Source organism: Ovis aries, chromosome 21 (genome assembly GCF_016772045.2).
Source record: "Ovis aries strain OAR_USU_Benz2616 breed Rambouillet chromosome 21, ARS-UI_Ramb_v3.0, whole genome shotgun sequence".
NCBI classification, from domain to species: domain Eukaryota; kingdom Metazoa; phylum Chordata; class Mammalia; order Artiodactyla; family Bovidae; genus Ovis; species Ovis aries.
In genome coordinates, this window is record NC_056074.1 from 8,573,616 (window position 1) to 8,593,014 (window position 19,399).

The 19,399-nt window shown below is 50.0% G+C and overlaps 1 protein-coding gene and 1 non-coding gene across 6 annotated transcripts in view; both read left to right on the forward strand.

The window, feature by feature from the left end:
* ME3 (malic enzyme 3) overlaps nucleotides 1-19,399 on the forward strand; it is a 224,343-nt gene that overhangs the window by 153,943 nt on the left and 51,001 nt on the right. For all 5 annotated transcript variants that reach the window (XM_042238349.2, XM_027959838.2, XM_027959839.2 and 2 more), the window contains 2 exons: nucleotides 3,695-3,856; nucleotides 17,890-17,993. In XM_042238349.2, the coding sequence (XP_042094283.1) occupies nucleotides 3,695-3,856; nucleotides 17,890-17,993 (266 nt within the window). The remainder of the gene's footprint in view (nucleotides 1-3,694; nucleotides 3,857-17,889; nucleotides 17,994-19,399) is intronic.
* LOC114110202 (small nucleolar RNA SNORD30) lies at nucleotides 5,380-5,449 on the forward strand. Its single transcript, XR_003586528.1, has one exon. It is a non-coding gene; the product is annotated as a small nucleolar RNA SNORD30 (small nucleolar RNA).

The window sequence follows — 19,399 nt, forward strand, 5'->3', positions numbered from 1 at the left end:
GAAAGGCAGAATTTGCACTGCAGGGGAAAGCACAGGAGGAGACAGAGGCTGAGAGGCGAGAGACAAAGGTAAATACAGAGTGTGTCCCTCCTCTGGCGGGAGTGAGGCCAGTTTGACCAAAGAGAGCAATTGTGTGCAGATGAGTTCCAGAAGCCGTGTTGGGTTCCTGTCATTAGAGATAAGCCTTCTGGACTCTATTTCATGGACAGTTAGAAGGCAGTAAAGGGGAAATCCCATGGACAAAGGAGCCTGGCAGGCAGCAGTCCATGGGATCGCAAAGAGTCAAACACAACTTAGCAACTGAACAACAACGAAAAAAGGCCTTTGAGCCTGGTTGTGAAGCTGTTGCAATACATACACTTGCTGTTGTTTAGTCACTAAATCATGTCCGACTCTTTCGCGACTCCATGGACTGTAGCCCACCAGGCTCCTCTGTCCATGGGATTTCCCAGGCAAGACTACTGGAGTGGGTTGCCATTTCCTTCTCCAGGAGCTCTTTCCAACCCATGGATTGAATGCGCATCTCCTGCTTGGCAGGTGGATTCTTTACCACTGAGCCGCAGGGAGGCTCTGTGCAATAGCTGGGGGGACACTGCTGTATAGCACGGGGAGCTCAGCTCAGGTCCCTGAGATGATCTGCAGGGGCAGGATGAGGGCGGGTGGCAGGGAGGGGAGACAGCTATATGATACATGTGGCTGGCTCACTCTGTTGTACAGCAGGAGCTAACACGACATTGTAAAGCAATTACACTCCAGTTTTTTAAAAAGGAAAATTAATAAGCAACGCAACTGTTAGCACAACAGGATTGAGAGTGGATGGCAGATGGAGGTGAGAGAGCCCCTCGGAGGGGCCAGGCATGCAGTCAAGTGCCCGCAGTCTCCACATTGGGAGGGACTCTGTCAGGCCTCTGCTACCATCTTTTGGTTTTTGGCCATGTTGTGTGTTCTGCAGGGTCTTAGTTCCCCGACCAGGTATCGAACCCATGCCCCCTGTCTTGGGAATGCGGAGTCTCAACTGCGGACCAGCAGGGAAGTCCCCCACCACCATCTTGAAAAGCCCCAGAGCTGTAAGGAGAGCACCCTGGAGTCGTAGCTGCTTTCCTCTGTAGAACTCCATGTCTCTCTCTGCGCCTCAGCAGAGAGAAAGTGTGAGAGATTGGGAATCAGAATAAGGGGGTTTTAGCTAGGACAGATGGTAGGGAGATGTGCAAAGTTTGGGCCCCCAGGGACAGTGTGAAGACAGGACTCGGGGAGAGTGGCCAGGAGGGGGTCAGAGGAGGGCTGCGGAGAGGTCGGATGGGAGATGGGGTGGGACTTTGCCAAGAGCACAGGTGCTTTTCTCAGCTGAATGGTGGGGGGATTGGGATGCGGGGAGTAGAGGGAGCGCAGACCAGGAACCCGAAGCCTAACTAGAACCCCCACTTGCCATATTCACAAGCAAGGTGCCCTTGGTAAGTCACCCAGCGTTTCTAAGATAACTGCTGTGGAAACATCCAGTGCAGTGCCTGGCGTGGGGCTGATGCTGAGCAAATATGTACAGAACGTGAAGGTCCAGGAGCTTAGTTTGCTCAGCTGTGAATCGGGGATAACCATCACAGACCTACCTCCCTGCCAGGTGTGGGAAAAACCAGGTGAGATGTGAGACAGGGTTGGGGGAGGGGCCCTCGCCCTAGAGGCAAGAGAGCAGTCTCAAGGAGACAGCAAGATAGTCACGCGTCCGCTGCCCTCTCGAGAGCCCCCTTTCCAGAGGTGAAGGGGTATTTTAAAAATCTATGCACCAGTTTCTATTAAAAGGCCCTGTGTGCTCTCTCACCCCTGGAGAAAGAGAGAGAAGATTCTACAGAGCTTGTGGGTGCTGGATCTTAAACCCTTCCTGGCAGGACGGAGTCTTCATCGCTTTATCCACGGGGCCCAGCACTGTGCCACGTGGAGTAAAGTGACCCCTGTAGTGCCCAGGACATCCGCATCTCAGAGCTGGTCCTACGTCCTGACCCAAAGCTGGTTCCAGGGGAGGGCTGGGTGGCCCCGTAAACTCCAGTCATTTGGAGATGTAGGGAACCAGTGCTGGGGAGCAGCTTGGGGTGACCTACAAACAAGTTCACTGTCACCCTGAGGGGCTCCCCTTGGCCTGACATTCAGGGCCCCCCTCAGTCTGACTCCAGCCTGATTTTCCATTGCCTCCTTTCCTGGGACCCGAACCTGCCCTTCCCCAACACACACATCCTCTACCCCCACCACTTCCACCCTGGACCTTAATTTCCTTTGCATCAAATGGGTAATCTCCACCTTTCCAAGGTCTGGCGTGTGTTTCCCCCGCATCCAAGAAGGGTTGGCCTGCAGGAAGCGCCTCTCCCTTCTCTCTGTCTCTGCTGTTCTTGAACTACGACATAGCTCCCATACTTTACCCCAGAGTCAGTGTGAATATACACGTTCCATCTCTCTTCTGCCCATTATTCCTTTCAAGGGCAGGGTCCACGCATTCTTGCTCTTATAGATAAGCAAACTGAAGCTCCTTCCCCTAGGTTTTAGCATCGTGTCTTTTGCAAAGTGCCCTGACCCAGGGATGGCTCAGTGGTAAAGAACCTGCTTGCAGTGCAGGAGACGTGAGTTCAATCCCTGGGTGGGGAAGATCCACTGAAGAAGGAAAGGGCAACCCACTCCAGTATTCTTGCCTGAAAAATCCCATGGACAGAGGAGCCTGGCGGGCTACATGGGGTCGCAAGAGTTGGACACGATTGAAGCAACTTTGCACACAAAGTTTACTAGAGTTGGTTCACTTGTAAGGTTGTAAGGTTCCTGGGCAGGCTCTCACTGCCCTGAGTACTCAGTGGGTTGCATTTTCATAATCACAGGAAGAGAGGGGATGGGGAGAAGATCTTCCTTGACTTTCTTGAGTAGACATCATGTTTCCCTCATCAGTTCCTCCCCCAGGTAGGGCAGGGAAGTTTTCTTGTCCCTATATGGTCCAGCCAGCACTGTCATAGCACTCTGGAAAAATACTTCCAGGTCTCAGTACAATAAGGGTCTTTCATTTTGAAAAGTCACCTTTCCATGAATGATTGTTTTTTGTGTGCACACAGCATGTTTTGAGGGTCATTAACCTGAAGACACCACAGAGCAAGTTGTAGGCTTTATTCGCTACTACTGTTTTATTGTTTGGGGGTCATTGTGCAAAGAACATGTCTTCAGGGCCAAAGTGCATGTTTTGGGGGTTACTAATTAACTGAGCTCACTGGGCGGGATGTGAGTCTCACCCCTCCATTGTTTTGTTTGGGGGCTTGTCTGTTGCATAGTTTAACTTGCTGAGCAAGTTGTCCTGATTTTATTGTTCAGCATCCAATCTGGCTTTGATGCTAAGGGGCTTCTTTTGCTCTGTGAGTGAAGCAAGCCCATAGTGCTTCAGAATTTTTTCATTATTTTCTTGAGTGATCATTAGTCTTATTGTGGTCTCTCAAATCCCCCTAAAGTTCCCTCCTTAGTGGGGTTTCTAAGCTAATGTTTTGATTATCCTACTCTATCCCTGCCCCATGGGCAGAATAGCCTGGAGGGCTACAGTCCATGGGTCACAAAAAGTTGGAGACAACTGAGCGTCTGAGCACACACATCCCTGCCTTTCCCACAGTAAGTATCATCGTCAGGCCCAACATGCTGCACAAACAGGCGCTTCATACAGATGTCCTCCCTTTCCTTCCAGGCGGTGGTGGTGACTGACGGGGAACGCATTCTGGGCCTGGGAGACCTGGGCTGCTACGGCATGGGCATCCCCGTGGGCAAGCTGGCCCTGTACACAGCGTGTGGAGGCGTCAACCCGCGGCAGTGCCTCCCTGTTCTGCTGGATGTGGGCACCAACAATGAGGTAATGTGCTGCCCTGGCCGGGAGCTGGAGGGTATTGGCTGGGCTGGGGTGGGGAGCACCCTTGTGCAGTGATCTGTCTACACAGCATCAGGCTGTTCTGCACAACAGGTCAGTAAACCCAAGAGATGGGGTGCTGAGGCAAGGAATGCAACTTTATTTATTCGGAGAGCCATCTGAGAAGATGAGAGACTAATATCTCAAAATAACCATCTTACAGGGGCTGGAATGCCAGGTTCCTTTGTAGCTCAGAGATGGGGGAAGTGAGGAAGCAAAGTAAAAAGACCATTAATCTTGCAAATATCTCCTAGAATGGCAAGCCTCGGGCAGGGAATGTGTTCATTTCTTCCTTCCAGCTGTCCACAGGTGGACAGGGTCCTGAACAAAGGGACTTTAGTTTAGCAGTCAGGCAGAGGGGCAGGATTCTCTGAAGCACGCCATTCTATTTTTTACATTTTTTAAAAATAATAACAAAAGCAAAGGAAAGCAAGTCAAAGAAACAGTTACAACATGGACACAGAATTGGCTTTTCCCTACAAGGGGGCTGTTTCTCTCTGGGGTCCTCTTTGCTAGGACACTTCACCTGCACAGCAGTGACTCAAAGACCTCTCTCCATCCTGGCTGCGCACCCCGCCCTCCCAGCCCCACTGTGCTACCCCTGGGTCTTCTTGCTCCCCTCGCTCCTGCCAAGGTGCCCCTGCTCAGGCTCTCTGTGCTGCCTTGTTCTGGGACCCCAGGCAGTTTCCATTACCCTGGTGGGCTCTCTCTCTCTCTGATCCATTAACCAAGAAAGCCACTGAGGTGGGAGTGGCTGCTGGGCAGTTTTTTCAGCATTTTAGAGGTGAACTACCTCTGTAAAGAACTTTCCCGCTGGCTCAGTGGTAAAGAATCCGCCTGCCAGTGCAGGAGACACAGGTTGGGTCCCCAGGTAGGGAAGATCCCCTGGAGAAGGAAATAGTAACCCATTCCAGTATTCTTGGCTGGGAAATCCCATGGACAGAGGAGCCTGGCAGGCTACAGTCCCTGGGGTCACAAAGAGTCGGACATGACTTGGTGAGTAAACAACAACTACTACTTCTGTAAAAGGATTAAAACTCGAAGCACTGAGGCCAAAGGCTGAAATGCCTGGATCAGGCACATGAGTGTCCTGTAAACCCATGGGGAGAAACTGACCCAAACTTTGGCTGCAGCCTCCCCTGCAGGCTTCTGGGAGATTTATAGTTTAAGGAGCTCAAACCCCAGCCAGGAGTTTGTCTGCTCTGGGTACCACCACCCTGGGTCACATTCTTCATGCTATATGCGATTCATAGCCCTGTGTCTTTGTGTCAGAGAACATGAAAGAACTCCTTCTTAATGACATCTATCTCTGGATTTAAAATCTGTGCATGTCCATCTGAGAAAAATCCAGAGAAGTATTAAAAATAAAATATTAGTCACACAATCAGTAATAATCATTGTTTGCAATTTGGAATATTTCTTTCCAGCCTTACCCCCACCAAATTTAGCTTTTATAAAAGCCAAATTAAATACGTGATGATTTACATGAAATCTCATTTAGCTGATGATTGGCTATTGAGACTCGGAAATCTGATTTTCTCGAGAAAAGAAACAAAGGAAGTTTATATTGCATATACAATTTTGTTTCCTGCTTTTTTAAAGGTAGTGTGTGTCAGCAGCCATTCTTCCACAATGTCCTTTACATAGCTGCCTGGTGTTTCGCAGTGCACATAAGAAACTCTCCACTCTTGGACACTCAGGTTGTTTCTGTCTTCTTGGAAATATAATTGTGCTCTCGTCCCCATTTTTGCAGATCAGTCTTCCTGTCCTTGATGATTTCCCAAGGATAAACTCCTACAAGCAGAGATATTGAGGCAAAGAGAATGGTCATTGTCAGAAAAGCTTATACTGTTGGTATCCTGTGTGATCTTTCTCAGGAAAACTTGTCATGGCTCTTCCCAAGGTCTCCTTCCCCTCTGGACACCACACAACACTCTCATTTCTAAACAAGAATACGCACTGTAGCCCCTAGTGAGAAATGATGCTTATTCAGGTTTCATCCCCAGATGCAGTCAAGTGAGGGAGACGCAGACAGACCTGGCTTCAGGCTGGGAACCCATGGGGGTGGGAGGGGCTGGTGGAGGACAAGCCGGCAGCCAAAGGGCTGGGCTGGGAACACGGGCCCTGACCCCCACCCCTGATGGCCAGGGAAGTCCCTGTATCCCTCCAGACTCCAGCCCTGCCAGTGAAACTGGAGCCTGGGCCAGGTTACCGAGTGCGCTCCCACATCCAAAGCACTTCTCCACATGCCTCCCCACCAGCCTAGGAGCAGGGCAGCTGGGCACTGGGACACGCCTTATCATTGCTCATCAAGACCAGTCTTTAAGATCTGCCCCGTGCTGTGGTTTCCCCTGCCCAACCAGATGCCTGAGTTTTGCTGAAATTGTCCCTCGACCACAAAGAACATGTGCGGAAGCCGTGTAAATGTGGATGAGGAGAGCAAACTCTGTGTTATTATTCCCACCCATCACCTCCTGCTGTGTTCCAACTGGATTTAATCGAGACCTTTCCCCTCTCTCTCTCCTAAAAGCTGTTTCTAGACGAGAAATGGAATGGTTTGAGGTTGATCCTGAGGCCATTGCATCCCTTGGAAGGGTGTTGGCTGCCTTTAGCAGGTGTCTGACATCCTTTATTGTTAAAAGTCCAGCACCCAGCAATGATGTGCTACAGTTTCGAGTGGGCCTCAACTTGTAACTACCAGGGTCTTCACCAGTGGCTCAGATGGTAAAGAATCCACCTGCAGTGCAGGAGACCTGGATTCAATCCCTGGGCCGGGAAGATCCCCTGAGGAGGGCATGGCACCCACTCCAGTATTCTTGCCTGGAGAACTCCATGGACAGAGGGGCCTGGCGGGCCACAGTCCATGGAGTGGCAAAGAGATGGACATGATTGGACAATGGCACTACTACCACTTGTGACAAACCCATCAGAAAAGGTGGTGGAAAGTAGGAGTAGCCATGGCCCTTGCATGGACCGCCCTGGTTAAGTCTGACAGTAACCCTATCGGTGGAGCATCAGTTATTACCCTCTTTACAGCTGAGGAAACTGAGGCCCAGAGAGATGAATTTCCCTAAGATCTGCTAGAAACAGCAGAGATCTTGGAGGCAGAGCAGTGAGTGGTCCTGGAGAGAGATCTTAGTTCCCTGCCCAGAAACTGACCCTAGGTAATCTGGATGAAAACCAGGAGTCCTAACCACCAGACCACCAGGGGCTAGAGGCTAGAAGCAAAGTTCCCTGGTTCTTTCCCTCATCTGAAAGCAAGAATGTTTCAAGGAGGCAAACACTGTCATAACAGGTACAAAGTTCACAGAGAAACAGTTTGTTTATTAATATTTAAGACAGAAGCAAGGCAGAAATACACACCTGGAGACAAAGAGAATAGGCATCCTCTCTAATGAGGTGCCTGCCAGGCTCCTCTGTCCATGGGATTTCCCAGGCAGGAATACTGGAGTCGGTTGCCATGCCCTCCTCCAGGGGATCTTCCCACCCAGGGATTGACCCGAGTCTCTTGCCGCTCCTGCTTTGCAGGTAGATTCTTTTCCACTGAGTTACCGGGGAAGCCCTCTCTAATGAGGAGGAGTGCGGGAAGTCAGAAGATAGGCAGAGATGCTCCTGGAGAGGAGTGCAAGAATCCTGAGTGAGGCGCGCAGTAGAGAGGTGACTTAAATCTCTTACATAGGACGGTCCTTTAAGGCCTTTGTTTGTATCTGGCCAATTATTTTGTTTCTTTTTTCACATGGGACTTGTCCTAGGACTCTTCCAAGATATGAGTACAACTTTTTGTTAAGATGGACTCCACCACAGAGGCCTGCAGGGGTATGTCCACACTTATTATGGGCTGGCACCCCCTCCCTTTGTGACCCCCGAGGAGCCTTCCTGAGCACGTGCAGACAGGGAAGTTTTCCTGACCTTAGGAGTGGTCACCCGAGTAGTCACCTTCCCTCTTCACTTCAGCAGAGCTCAGCTCCTGCAGCTCGCTTTGTCTCAGGAGTGTCTGGGGAGAGCAAAGCTTCAGTTTCCCTCCACTGGACAGACCCCAGGTGTCCATCCCAGGGGCCCGTCTACCTCCTGCCTCGGCAAGAGGGGGCCTAACCACCTGTGTCCTCCTCCCCACACCACCTGCCCAGGTTCTGGTCACTTTATGAGGAAAAGGCACTTCTGGACTTTTAGAGTTTGTATTCCTAAAGTGACTTCAGCGCGTTATTCAGAATTCTAAAGGAAGAAGGAAGCGGCCTTTCTCCCACTATGCCACATCTGTGCCCCATCCCACATGTCCCTGTGCGTGTACATGGATGTCCTTGTTGCCAAGTTGTCATCACATCGTACCCCTAATTTTGTTCTGATCTCTTCAGTGAGAATTATGTTGTCAGCACTTTCTCTTTACTTATTTTTTTCAAGTTTATGAAGTGTTTAGTAGGTGTCAGGCACTCAGCGAGGCTGCGGGAGATAAATGAGAGCCAGGCGTGGGTGGACTGGTCTAGCTGTCCGAGTTTCAGCATTGTCACCTAATGGATCATTTTAATGGCTCAAGGGGTACAGCTACTCAAAGTGTCTGCTTCCCCCCCCCCCCCCCGCCACCTCCCCTGTGGCTTTTGGCCCCTGCATCACCTCTCCTTCCTGGGTTTGGAAGGCAGAGAGCTTCCCCTGGGCCTACTCCCTCCTGTTAGAAAGGACCAGAGAGTTCCCCAGCTGGAGGACAGAGCACACCCTGACCAGGCAACACTATTTGTGGGAGAGAAAGCAGTTCTCACCCAGTCCCGGGAGACCTCAGCCGTCACCCACGGTGCGCCAGGACCTTGTATGATTCGGTCTCATTTCATTCTCATGCCAGCTATATATGAGATATTCAGTTCAGTTCAGTCTCTCAGTCGTGTCCGACTCTTTGCGACCCCATGAATCGCAGCACGCCAGGCCTCCCTGTCCATCACCAACTCCCGGAGTTCACTCAGACTCACATCCATCGAGTCCGTGATGCCATCCAGCCATCTCATCCTCTGTTGTCCCCTTCTCCTCCTGCCCCCAATCCCTCCCAGCATCACAGTCTTTTCCAATGAGTCAACTCTTCGCATAAGGTGGCCAAAGTACTGGAGTTTCAGCTTTAGCATCATTCCTTCCAAAGAAATCCCTGGGCTGATCTCCTTCAGAATGGACTGGTTGGATCTCCTTGCAGTCCAAGGGACTCTCAAGAGTCTTCTCCAACACCACAGTTCAAAAGCATCAATTCTTCAGTGCTCAGCCTTCTTCATAGTCCAACTCTCACATCCATACATGACCACAGGAAAAACCATAGCCTTGACTAGACGGACCTTAGTCAGCAAAGTAATGTCTCTGCTTTTGAATATACTATCTAGGTTGGTCATAACTTTTCTTCCAAGGAGTAAGTGTCTTTTAATTTCATGGCTGAAGTCACCATCTGCAGTGATTTTGGAGCCCAAAAAAATAGTCTGACACTGTTTCCACTGTTTCTCCATCTATTTCCCATGAAGTGATGGGACCGGATGCCATGATCTTCGTTTTCTAAATGTTGAGCTTTAAGCCAACTTTTTCACTCTCCTCTTTCACTTTCACCAAGAGGCTTTTTAGCTTCTCTTCAGTTTCTGCCATAAGGGTGGTGTCATCTGCATATCTGAGGTTATTGATATTTCTCCCAGCAATCTTGATTCCAGCTTGTGTTTCTCCCAGCCCAGCATTTCTCATGATGTACTCTGCATAGAAGTTAAACAAGCTTGGTCTCCCCATTTTACAGCTGAGGACACTGAAACTGAATCGTGCTAACTGTTTTCCTCAGGCCCCACAGCTCTAAGTGTCGGAGCGGAGATTTGAGCCCAGGTTCTCCCTGGCTGTCAGAGTTGCCTTGTCTACCATGGCACACTGCTCCAAGATGTCAAGCATCTGTGTTATAGGCTGGGTGATGAAGAGTGGGAAAGGAGGTGTTTCCCACGCTTCGGGTTCCACAGACAGTCAGGATCAAACTAAGGCTTCGCGATGCCATTTTCACAGTCCTCCCCCAGCAAGCAGAGGTGAGCTCCCTCCAGACTATATTTAAGGAAGTCACAAAGAGGCCCCCCTTGGGGAGATGGAAGACAGTGATCTCTCTCTTTACAGACACATTCACTACGTGGTGTCCCACCTTAGAGGTCTTTTTGAAAATAACCAGTTTGCAAGACTTTTCTGCTTGAAATTGAGGGGCACATCTCTTGCCCAGAGCAAGCACGGGAGAGGAAGTGCCTGCTTGAGCTACCATCTCTGTGCCAGTTCAGGGAGGATGCTGCAGTGAAGGCTTGTGTCCAGAACAACTAGACCAACTGTGTGTGTGTGTCTATTAAAAAAAAAAAAAAAACTGAGGCAAAAGGAGCTTTAATCGGAGTCAAAGAAAACACCCCTCCAGGTTTCCTGTTGAAGGAAAACATCTGTGTCTACAGCCCTGAAATTCTGAATCACTTTTACCTGCCGACACCAAGGAGGTCTGGAAAAATAAATATATGAGGCATGAGCGCATGAGGGAGGGGCATCCCATGATGTTCCAAACACCAGGGAGAGGGAGCCCCGCCCCATTCAGCAGGGCACCTGCTCTGGCCCACCCCCCCCCCACATCCCCCACCCCCACCCCCCACCCCTAGGCTTCCTTGGTGGCTCAGAAGGTAAAGAATCCACCTGCAATATGGGAGACCTGGGTTTGATCCCTGAATCAGGAAGATCCCCTGGAAAAGGGAATAGCAACCCGCTCCAATATTCTGGCCTGGAGAATTCCATGGAGAGAGGAGCCTGATGGGCTATAGTCCATGGGGTCACAAAGAACTGGACACAACTGAGTGACTAACACACACACGCACACACACACATACACACACACACACACACACACACACACACAAGATATTAGATGTCAATGCTTCTGGCTCACCCTCCCTGGTTTCACACAGGGAAAGGGGCCCCAGGGCAGAAATGACTTCCCTCAGATTTAAGTGCAAACCCAGCGCTTGTCCCACTCTGTGCCAAGGATTCTATGGGACAACCTGGGCTTGGCTTCTCAGCCCTGGCTTTTTCTCCTGCCCACATCTTGAGCTTTGATGGAGTCTCCCCTCAAGGAGATGCTGTGAGAGTCTCTGTGGGGCTTTGATGGCGTCTCCTCTCAAGGAGACTCTGAGAGAGTCTCATCGGAAAGACTAAAGAGGCGGGTGGAGGAGACGGATCACGGGCAGAGCCTGGTCGTCGGTGCCTTGGGGGCTGCTGGTTGCCGAGGCAGCATGGGATCGCCCCCAGAGCCGGAGGGTGAAGGACTCCTCCCTGACAAGACTGCCGTCACTGCAGATAATAATGTGGTTCACCGACAGCGCCTTCAGGCGCTGGCTGTCTGTGCACCTGTGACCAGTGAGGAGGCCCAGCCTAGGATCGTTGTCGCTTACCCTTGGGTTGACCAAGCTTCCAGAGAAGTACGTGGTGGGCACAGCTGCCACCTGGAGGGAGAAACATCCCTGTGTCCACACCTTGGACCCAATCCCATGACCTCCTCAGAACCCCAGATGTTCTCTGAATAACACCTTTGTGTGCCTGTTGCTGTGCAAGATAAGTATTTTTCCAGACTAAGATGACACAGCAGGTGAAGAGCAAGCCATTTTGTTTTCCATGACATTTAGTCTCCAAGATTTTTCACCTTGAAAAGTCAGAACCAGCATATATTAAGTTAACCTTAATAATGCATTCCAACTTGTGTGTGCTAAGTCGCTTTAGTCGTGTCTGACTCTTTGCAACCCATCGACTGTAGCCCGCCAGGCTCCTCTGTCCCTGGGATTCTCCAGGCAAGAATACTGGAGTGGGTTGCCATACCCTCCTAAAGGGGATATTCCCAATCCAGGGATCGAACACAAGTCTCCTGCAGCTCTTGCATAGAAGGCAGATTCTTTACTGCTGAGCCACGAGGAAGCCCACATTCCAACATACATTAGGCGCAGGCAAATACTGTTTGAGTCCACTTATACGAGGTACCCAAAATTGTCAAATTCATTGAGTCAGGAAGTATATTTGGTAGGTGCCAGTGGTCGGGGGCAAGGGTGGTGAGAAGGGAGAATGGGGAGTTAGTGTTTAATGGGGACAGAGTTTCAGCTCGAGAAGCTGAAAAATTTGGGAGATGGATTATAGTGAGAATTCTACAATAAGGTACAATTGTGGTACATTAAGTGGTACTTAGTGCCACTGAACTATACAGTTAAACATGGTTAAAATAATATGTTTTATATTATGTGACTTTTATCACAATAAAAAAAAACTGAATGCAACACGAAGAAGGAAGAGCTATGAAATTAGGGTTTGGAGAGAGAGATTAAACAGCAAGAATGAGCATTACGATGATTATTTTGGTACCTGGCTTCAGTTATATCTGAAGTCAGTCTACGTCTATACTCTTCAGTTTTGTGATTCAATAAAGTACTTTTTTCCCCCTTCGAAAAAAAAGTCAGAGCCAGGCAGACACCCATGGACACACTCAACTCCCATGGCAGTGGAGAAAGTTCTGGTCCACCTGGTTCATCTACTCTGCTTTGAGTAAAGCCTCAACCTGAAGTTACAGTTGTAGACTGACTTAGTGCCAGCGGGAACTTGGCGACAACCTAGCAGAACGCAGCGGGCTTGGAGCTGAGGACGCTGGTCCCTCCTGGGAAGACCCCATGCTCTAGTCATTGCCAGCCTCTTGCTTCCACCAGATTCATTTTGTGAACATAGGCAGTTCACTTAACCTTTCCGGGCTTCAAACACTCCTTTGGAGGAAGCCAATCCAAGTGATTTCTAAGACCTGCGTAGTTTTTTTTTTTTTTTTTTTTTTTTTTTTGACCTGCGTAGTTTTTAATTCAGCATCTCCTTAGCCCAGTCATAATTGCAACTCACATCATAAATGCTTTTAAATGGCCTGCCATGCACAGCACTGTAAACATCACTAGGGAGACGCATGTCAATAAGGACCCTTTCCTCAAAGAACTTATGCAGTGGAGATCATTGTAAGTCAACTATATTTCAATGAAATATATAGAGAAATAATTATTATCACCACTGGACAGAGAGGCAAAACGAAGCAGGGGCGAGTCCCCGGAGTCTCAGAGCTCATTGGGTGACAGAGCGTGAATGCAAACCCAGGCGCGTCTGATCCCAGAGCCCTCTATATGTCACTTGGTGGGACACAGGGTGAATTGTTCCATGTGAGACAGTGTGGAAGCTCCACCCTCTGCTGTTCATGAGAAGCCGTTTTCATTCCTGCCAAAGGACCACCAGCTGACTGGAGACGTGGACACGGCGTTTCCCCAGACCCCACCCCGATGTTGCTGCTCCCCAGCCGGGTCAGCAGCACCAGCTGGAGCTTCCAGCCACTCCTGGACTCTCAGGAGGACCAGGGTAGGGGTCAGGAGCCACATTCCCTAGTCCCTGCAATGTCAAACGATGGAGTAGAAAGGGCACCATCAGGAGATCCAGTCAAAGCAAGGCTCAGTTTCAGCTTTGCTACTTTCTGGCTGTGTGAGCTTGGGTAATTTACTTAAACCCTTGAACTCCACCTTCCTCATCTGTAAACTGGGCATGAGAGCATGCAAGACAGAAGGCTCGATCTACTTTTTTAGAAAAATGTTTGCATCATATTCCACACATGGTTTCTTTTTAATACTTATTTATTTATTGGCTGTGCCAGGTCTTACTTGCTGCCTTTGTGCAGCACATGGAATCTTTAGCTGTGGCATGCAGGATCTAGTTCCCTGACCAGGAACTGACCCCGGACCCCCTACACTGAGAGCTCGGAATCTTAGCCACAGAACCACCGAGGAAGTCCCGAATCAAGCTACTTTTGATTCAGAACAAGAGAATTACTCGAAAGTTCTGTACAAGTATGAGAAGCTATAGTTTCGTGTCATCTCCACATAGAAACTTTCTCCCCAATTTTTTGGTGCACTTAGTTTTGAAATATTTCAGATATAAAATGTTTTATTATAAATAAAATAAGTACTATAAAATATCAAGACTTTTTTCAAAGCTTCCTAGCCACTTTTAGAACTCTACTACTTCATTAGGGTTAACCCTTCATCTTAAAGGCAGATATACTGAGAAGCTTCTGGAAAATTCTAAAATTCTTCAATACCACTGGAGAATTGGACTTGCCCCCAGAAACCACATATGCAGCACCAAGAAAGCCATTCTTGGCTGCCTAATGTACCACTGAATCAATCTGTCTCTTGGAAACATGACAAGTTACAACTTACCGTGGACCCTTTCATCTCTGTGAGAACTGAAAAAAGTGAATGTTTCCTGCACATGCCAAGAGTTATACCATTTTTATCATTCTGTGTCTGCCTTTTCTGAGTTGATGTGTTTCAGACAGATGACACTGGGATATCTGTGCAGTTTTGTTTCCCGCTTTTTCCATTTTAAATCATCTCATTCCTGTCTGTCCAGGGGTCTGCACGGGCCTAACCCAATTTCTGTGGCCGCTTACTTGTCCATCTTGTTGTTACATCCTCATTCCCTTCTTCGGTCCCCTTGGCTGGATGTTTGCTGTCTCTCAATGGCTTTCAGATGGTCATTTTGTGAAAGTGGCCGGTGACAGGCTATATGTCCCATTCGCATCATTTGCCCACACGTGCACGTCCACGCATGCACACACACACACACACGCACACACACACACGCACACACACACAACTGCTAGAGCAGAGTCCTAAACAGTCTCAGGGATACATAACCCAGGAAGTGAAGAGACTGAGAAATCAAGTTTAGGTCCCGCGTTTCTCAGATGTAGCCGTGTGGTTCCTTGGAGAAAGTGTTAAATCCACCTCAGATATGTGGACTGAGGATTGGGGGGTGAGGGGTTGGGAAGGTAGATATTTCCTGATCTTTTCTGTCCCCTACACTTTCCCCCCACCACCTCCTACAGCGCCATCAAGACAATATGGACCTAGACTGGTGTCTTAAAAAGGATAAGTCAATTCTGGTTGATGCGCCGAAAAACCACTGAAGCAGCTTGGCCCAGAGGTTAGGATCATGGCCTCTGGAGCTGGCAGCCACGAGTTTGAATCCAGATTCCTCCACTCACTAGCCCCAGGACTGGTCGAGTCTCTTAACCTCGCTGTGTCTGGCCCTCCTTCTGAAGTACCCGCCACATAGGAAGCACTATGAAAGTTAAAGCTGCTGCCATTACTTTACAGCATATGTTATGATTCACAAAGCTTTTTCACATATATCAGTATTATTTCATTTCCTCATCACCATCAAGCTGGGCAGATGGTATCTTATTCCCATCTAACTTTACTTTGTCAACAAAGATCCATCTAGTCAAAGCTGTGGTTTTTCCAGTAGTCCTGTATGGATGTGAGAGCTGGACCATAACGAAAGCTGAGTGCCAAAGAATTGATGCTTTTGAACTGTGGTGTTGGAGAAAACTCTTGAGAGTCCCTTGGACTGCAAGGAGATCCAACCAGTCCATCCTAAAGGAAATCAGTCCTGAATATTCCTTGGAAGGACTGATGCTGAAGCTGAAACTCCAATACTTTGGCCACCTAATGCAAAGTACTGACTCACTGAAAAAGACCCTGATGCTGGGAAAGACTGAGGGCAGGAGGAGAAGGAGACGACAGAGGATGAGATGGTTGGATGGCATCACTGACTCAATGGACATGAGTTTGAGCAAGCTCCAGGAGTTGATGATAGACAGGGAAGCCTGGCATGCTGCAGTCCTTGGGGTCGCAAAGAGTCAGACACGACTGAGCGACTGAACTGAACTGAACAGATGAAAAGAAGGCTCCCAGAGGTCACATGATTTACCTGAGGTCACATAGCTAATCAGTGCTGGAGCTGAGACTTGATGCCGAGCCCCTTGAGGGCAGGACTCATGACATGCTTGTCTCCGAATCCTGCAGGAGCAGTCCAGATGGAGATTTGAAGATAACACAAAACCGTGACCCCAAGGAGCTCATATTTAGGGGTGTGTGTGCTAAGTCGCTTCAGTTATATCTGACTCTGTGACCCAATGGACTGTAGTCCTCCAGGCTTCTCTGTCCATGGGGATTCTCCAGGCAAGAATACTGGAGTGGGTTGCCATGCCCTCCTCCAGGGGATCTTCCCGACCCAGGGATCCAACCTTTGTCTCTTACATCTCCAGCATTGGCAGGCAGGTTCTTTACCACTAGCGCCACCTGGGAAGCATATTTGGGGAAGGAGGACACAAAAACATAATTTCCAAAAACCTGAACACACAAAACTGCTTCCTATTTCTTCACCAGGTGCTTTTTCCTGCTTTTACCTCCAGCTCCCAGTCTTTCTTTGTGTTGACCTCTCAGCCTGGAGGGCCCAGCCCACCTGGCAAAATCTGTCATTTTTTTTAAACGTTTTATTTTGTGTTGGGATATAGCTGATCAACAATGTTGTGATAGTTTCAGGTGAACAGTAAAGAGACTCAGCCATGCGTATACATATATCCATTCTCCCCTAAGCTCGCCTCCCATCCAGGCTGCCGCTTGGCGTTGGGCAGAGTCCCATATGCTTTACAGGAGGTCTTTGTTGGTTATCCATTCTAAATTCAGCAGTGTGCACATGTCCATTCCAGACTCCCTAACCACCCCTCCCCCAAGTCCTTCCCCTCCTCTGCTCATCTTTAAATGCTGACAATTCCTTCCATGTCATCATCCCCACTCGGCCCTGGTGGGAACTTCTCCGCTCCTTCTCTGCCACCATGGGCCACACTTTGTGCTGAAGGAACATCTATCTGTAGCTGAGTTTACTGACTCATCAGCTAACCTTCAGTAGACTGAGCGCCTTGAAGGCAGAGACCATCTCTTACCCACAAAGCCCCTGAGAGACCCAAGAGCAGCAGGCCATTAGCAGGTCAGTAAAGGGTCAGGAAATGTGTCGTGCATGGATAAGCCCGCAGCTTCTGTGTAGGCGTGTGTGTGAGGGGTACAGGAGAGGCGGGAGGGGCCGTCAGACCAGTGCAGACATAGACGATGGGGGCAGCTGGCACGGGGCTGCTTACGGCAGGCTTCTTTCCTGAATGGAAAATGCTGGCTGTATCAGTCTCTCCTTGTGTCCCCAGGGCCTGGCACAGTGCCAGGCACATGATGGATATTCAGTAAGCTTTCACGGGAAGGACAGGAAGGAGGAAGGGAAGGTTTCCTAATTTGAGTCCAGATCAGTGACTTTGGTTGAGACCCAGCACTTCAATCCAGATGTTGCCTGTGGCAGTTCTTAACGGGGTCAATTTTTGTCCCCTAGGGAGACATTTCAGTTCAATTCTGTTCAGTAGGTCAGTCGTGTCCGACTCTTTGTGACCCCATAGACTGCAGCACGCCAGGCCTCCCTGTCCATCACCAACTCCTGGAGCTTACTCAAACTCATGTCCATTGAGTCAGTGATGCCATCCAACCGTCTCATCCTCTGGCGTCCCCTTCTCCTGCCTTCAGTCTTTCCCAGCATGAATCTTTTCCAGTGAGTCAGCTTTTTGCATCAGGTGGCCAAAGTACTGGAGTTTCAGCTTCAGCATCAGTCCCTCCAATGAACACCCAGGACTGATCTCCTTTAGGAAATTTCCTTTGGGGAGACATCTGGTGGTGTCTAGAGACGTTTTTTGATTGTCATAACCTGGGGCGGTGCTACTCCCTTCAAGCGGGGAGAACCTGGAGACCCTGCTACGTTAAGTATTCTACAACATGAAGGTTCACCTTCCCATCAAGGAATTGTCCAGGCCAAAGTGTCCATGGCATTACTGCTGAGCAGCCCTGGGATGAACCCAGAGCCGCAGCCAGAGGCTGGAAGACTGTATCAGAGAGTCTTGATAGTTCCAGCATCCTTGGTTCCTAAACTCCAGACGCCCTGCCCAGAGGTCCACGCTGCGTCAGACCCTTCCAGGCAGCACCAGGGGAGTGGGAGGGGGGGACAGGTGCCCCCCAGCCCTCCTCACTGCCCCCTTCCTGCCAACCCAGGACCCTTCACGAGACAGATGCTGTCTGTTGCAGGAGCTGCTCAGGGATCCCCTGTACATCGGCCTGAAGCACCGGCGTGTCCGCGGGCAGGAGTATGACGACCTTCTGGACGAGTTCATGCAGGCTGTGACGGACAAGTAAGTGGGTCAGCCCGCCCCTTGTGGAAGAGGATCGTTAAGAGATAGGATGACTAAGTCAACACAGGGTTTGGCAGAGACGCGTGCTTTTCCAGATGGTCCAAAAATTCCAACTTGACCCCGTGTCCTTGGAAATCTCAAAGCCAAACGGGCTCACTCTCTCAGATAATCTTGGGGAGCCGAGAAGGGAGAGAAGGGGTGATGGCTGAAGGCCCTGTAATCAGGGGACAGTTAAGTATCTGATGTCCCGGGAGGAAACCACTCCCCCCTCCCCAGGCCAGCTGCTCTGGGCTCCTGGCAGAAATAGAGATGTTCTTAGTGTTGGGGGAGAGAAGTGTGTTCTTCTGATGGAATGGCCTGCAAGGCAGCTGGCCTTGTTAGCTGTCATTTTCCAGCTCCAACGACCAGGCGGTGTTAATGAGCCACCGCTGCAGGCCACACGGGCGGGCCTGTGAGATTTACGAGGTGTCATCTCTACACAAGGGTGTACCACGCTGGCAGCTCCTGCCCCTCGCCCCAGCCTGCCCCATCTGTCTGCCATCATTGCCACCCGCTCTCCCTACAGGGACTGGCATGCTGCTGGGATGGCATGCCAGCTGTTCTGGAAACAGCCCCCATCCTCCCACACGGAGTCTGACAGGCCCGTCAGTCAAGACAGTCTCAGCAGCTCAGCTGGTCCCCACAGATCCAGAGGTCCCTTCTCACTGAAAATCTCCAGCCTTGCTTGCCACCCCAAGAGTGCCCGGGGAGAGCAGAGCTGGTCTGCACATCCTTGACAAGGGACTTCGTTGTCTGGGTTCAGCGACTGGCTGGAGAGAGAGCTGGGCTGGCCTCTGCAGCCCAGGACATCTCGTCTGGGTGGGCTTTGGGGGTGGACACACCCACCCCACCACTTTCAGGTCTGTGACCTCGGGCAGGTTACGACTTTAAAGCCTGATTACCTGGATTCCTTATCCAGGGATAAGAAGAAAGCGTTTTATTGTTGCTGTGGTTTTTGTCTGTATTTTTTTTAATTATTTGCTTATTTTATTTGGGGCTGTGCTGAGTCTTAGTTGCTGGGTGGGGGCTTTCTCGAATTGCGGCGAGCAGGGGCCACTCTCCGTTGCGTGCACGAACTTCTGACTGCGGTGGCTTCTCGTGTTGCCGAGGACCAGCTCTAGACACCTGGGCTTCAGCAGCTGTGACGCACTGACTTGGTTGCTCTGCAGCACGTGGGATCCTCCTGGGCCAGGGACTGAATCCCCGTGCCCTGCATTGGCAGGAGGATTCTTAACCACTGGACCACCAGGGCAGTCCCTGGTTTCATTTTTGAAGATGCAGGAAAGTAATAGTGAGGTTATATGTGGTGGGGATGATTCTATAGAAAATATGAGATTGATAGCGGAGTGTGGAGTACGGGGTGGATG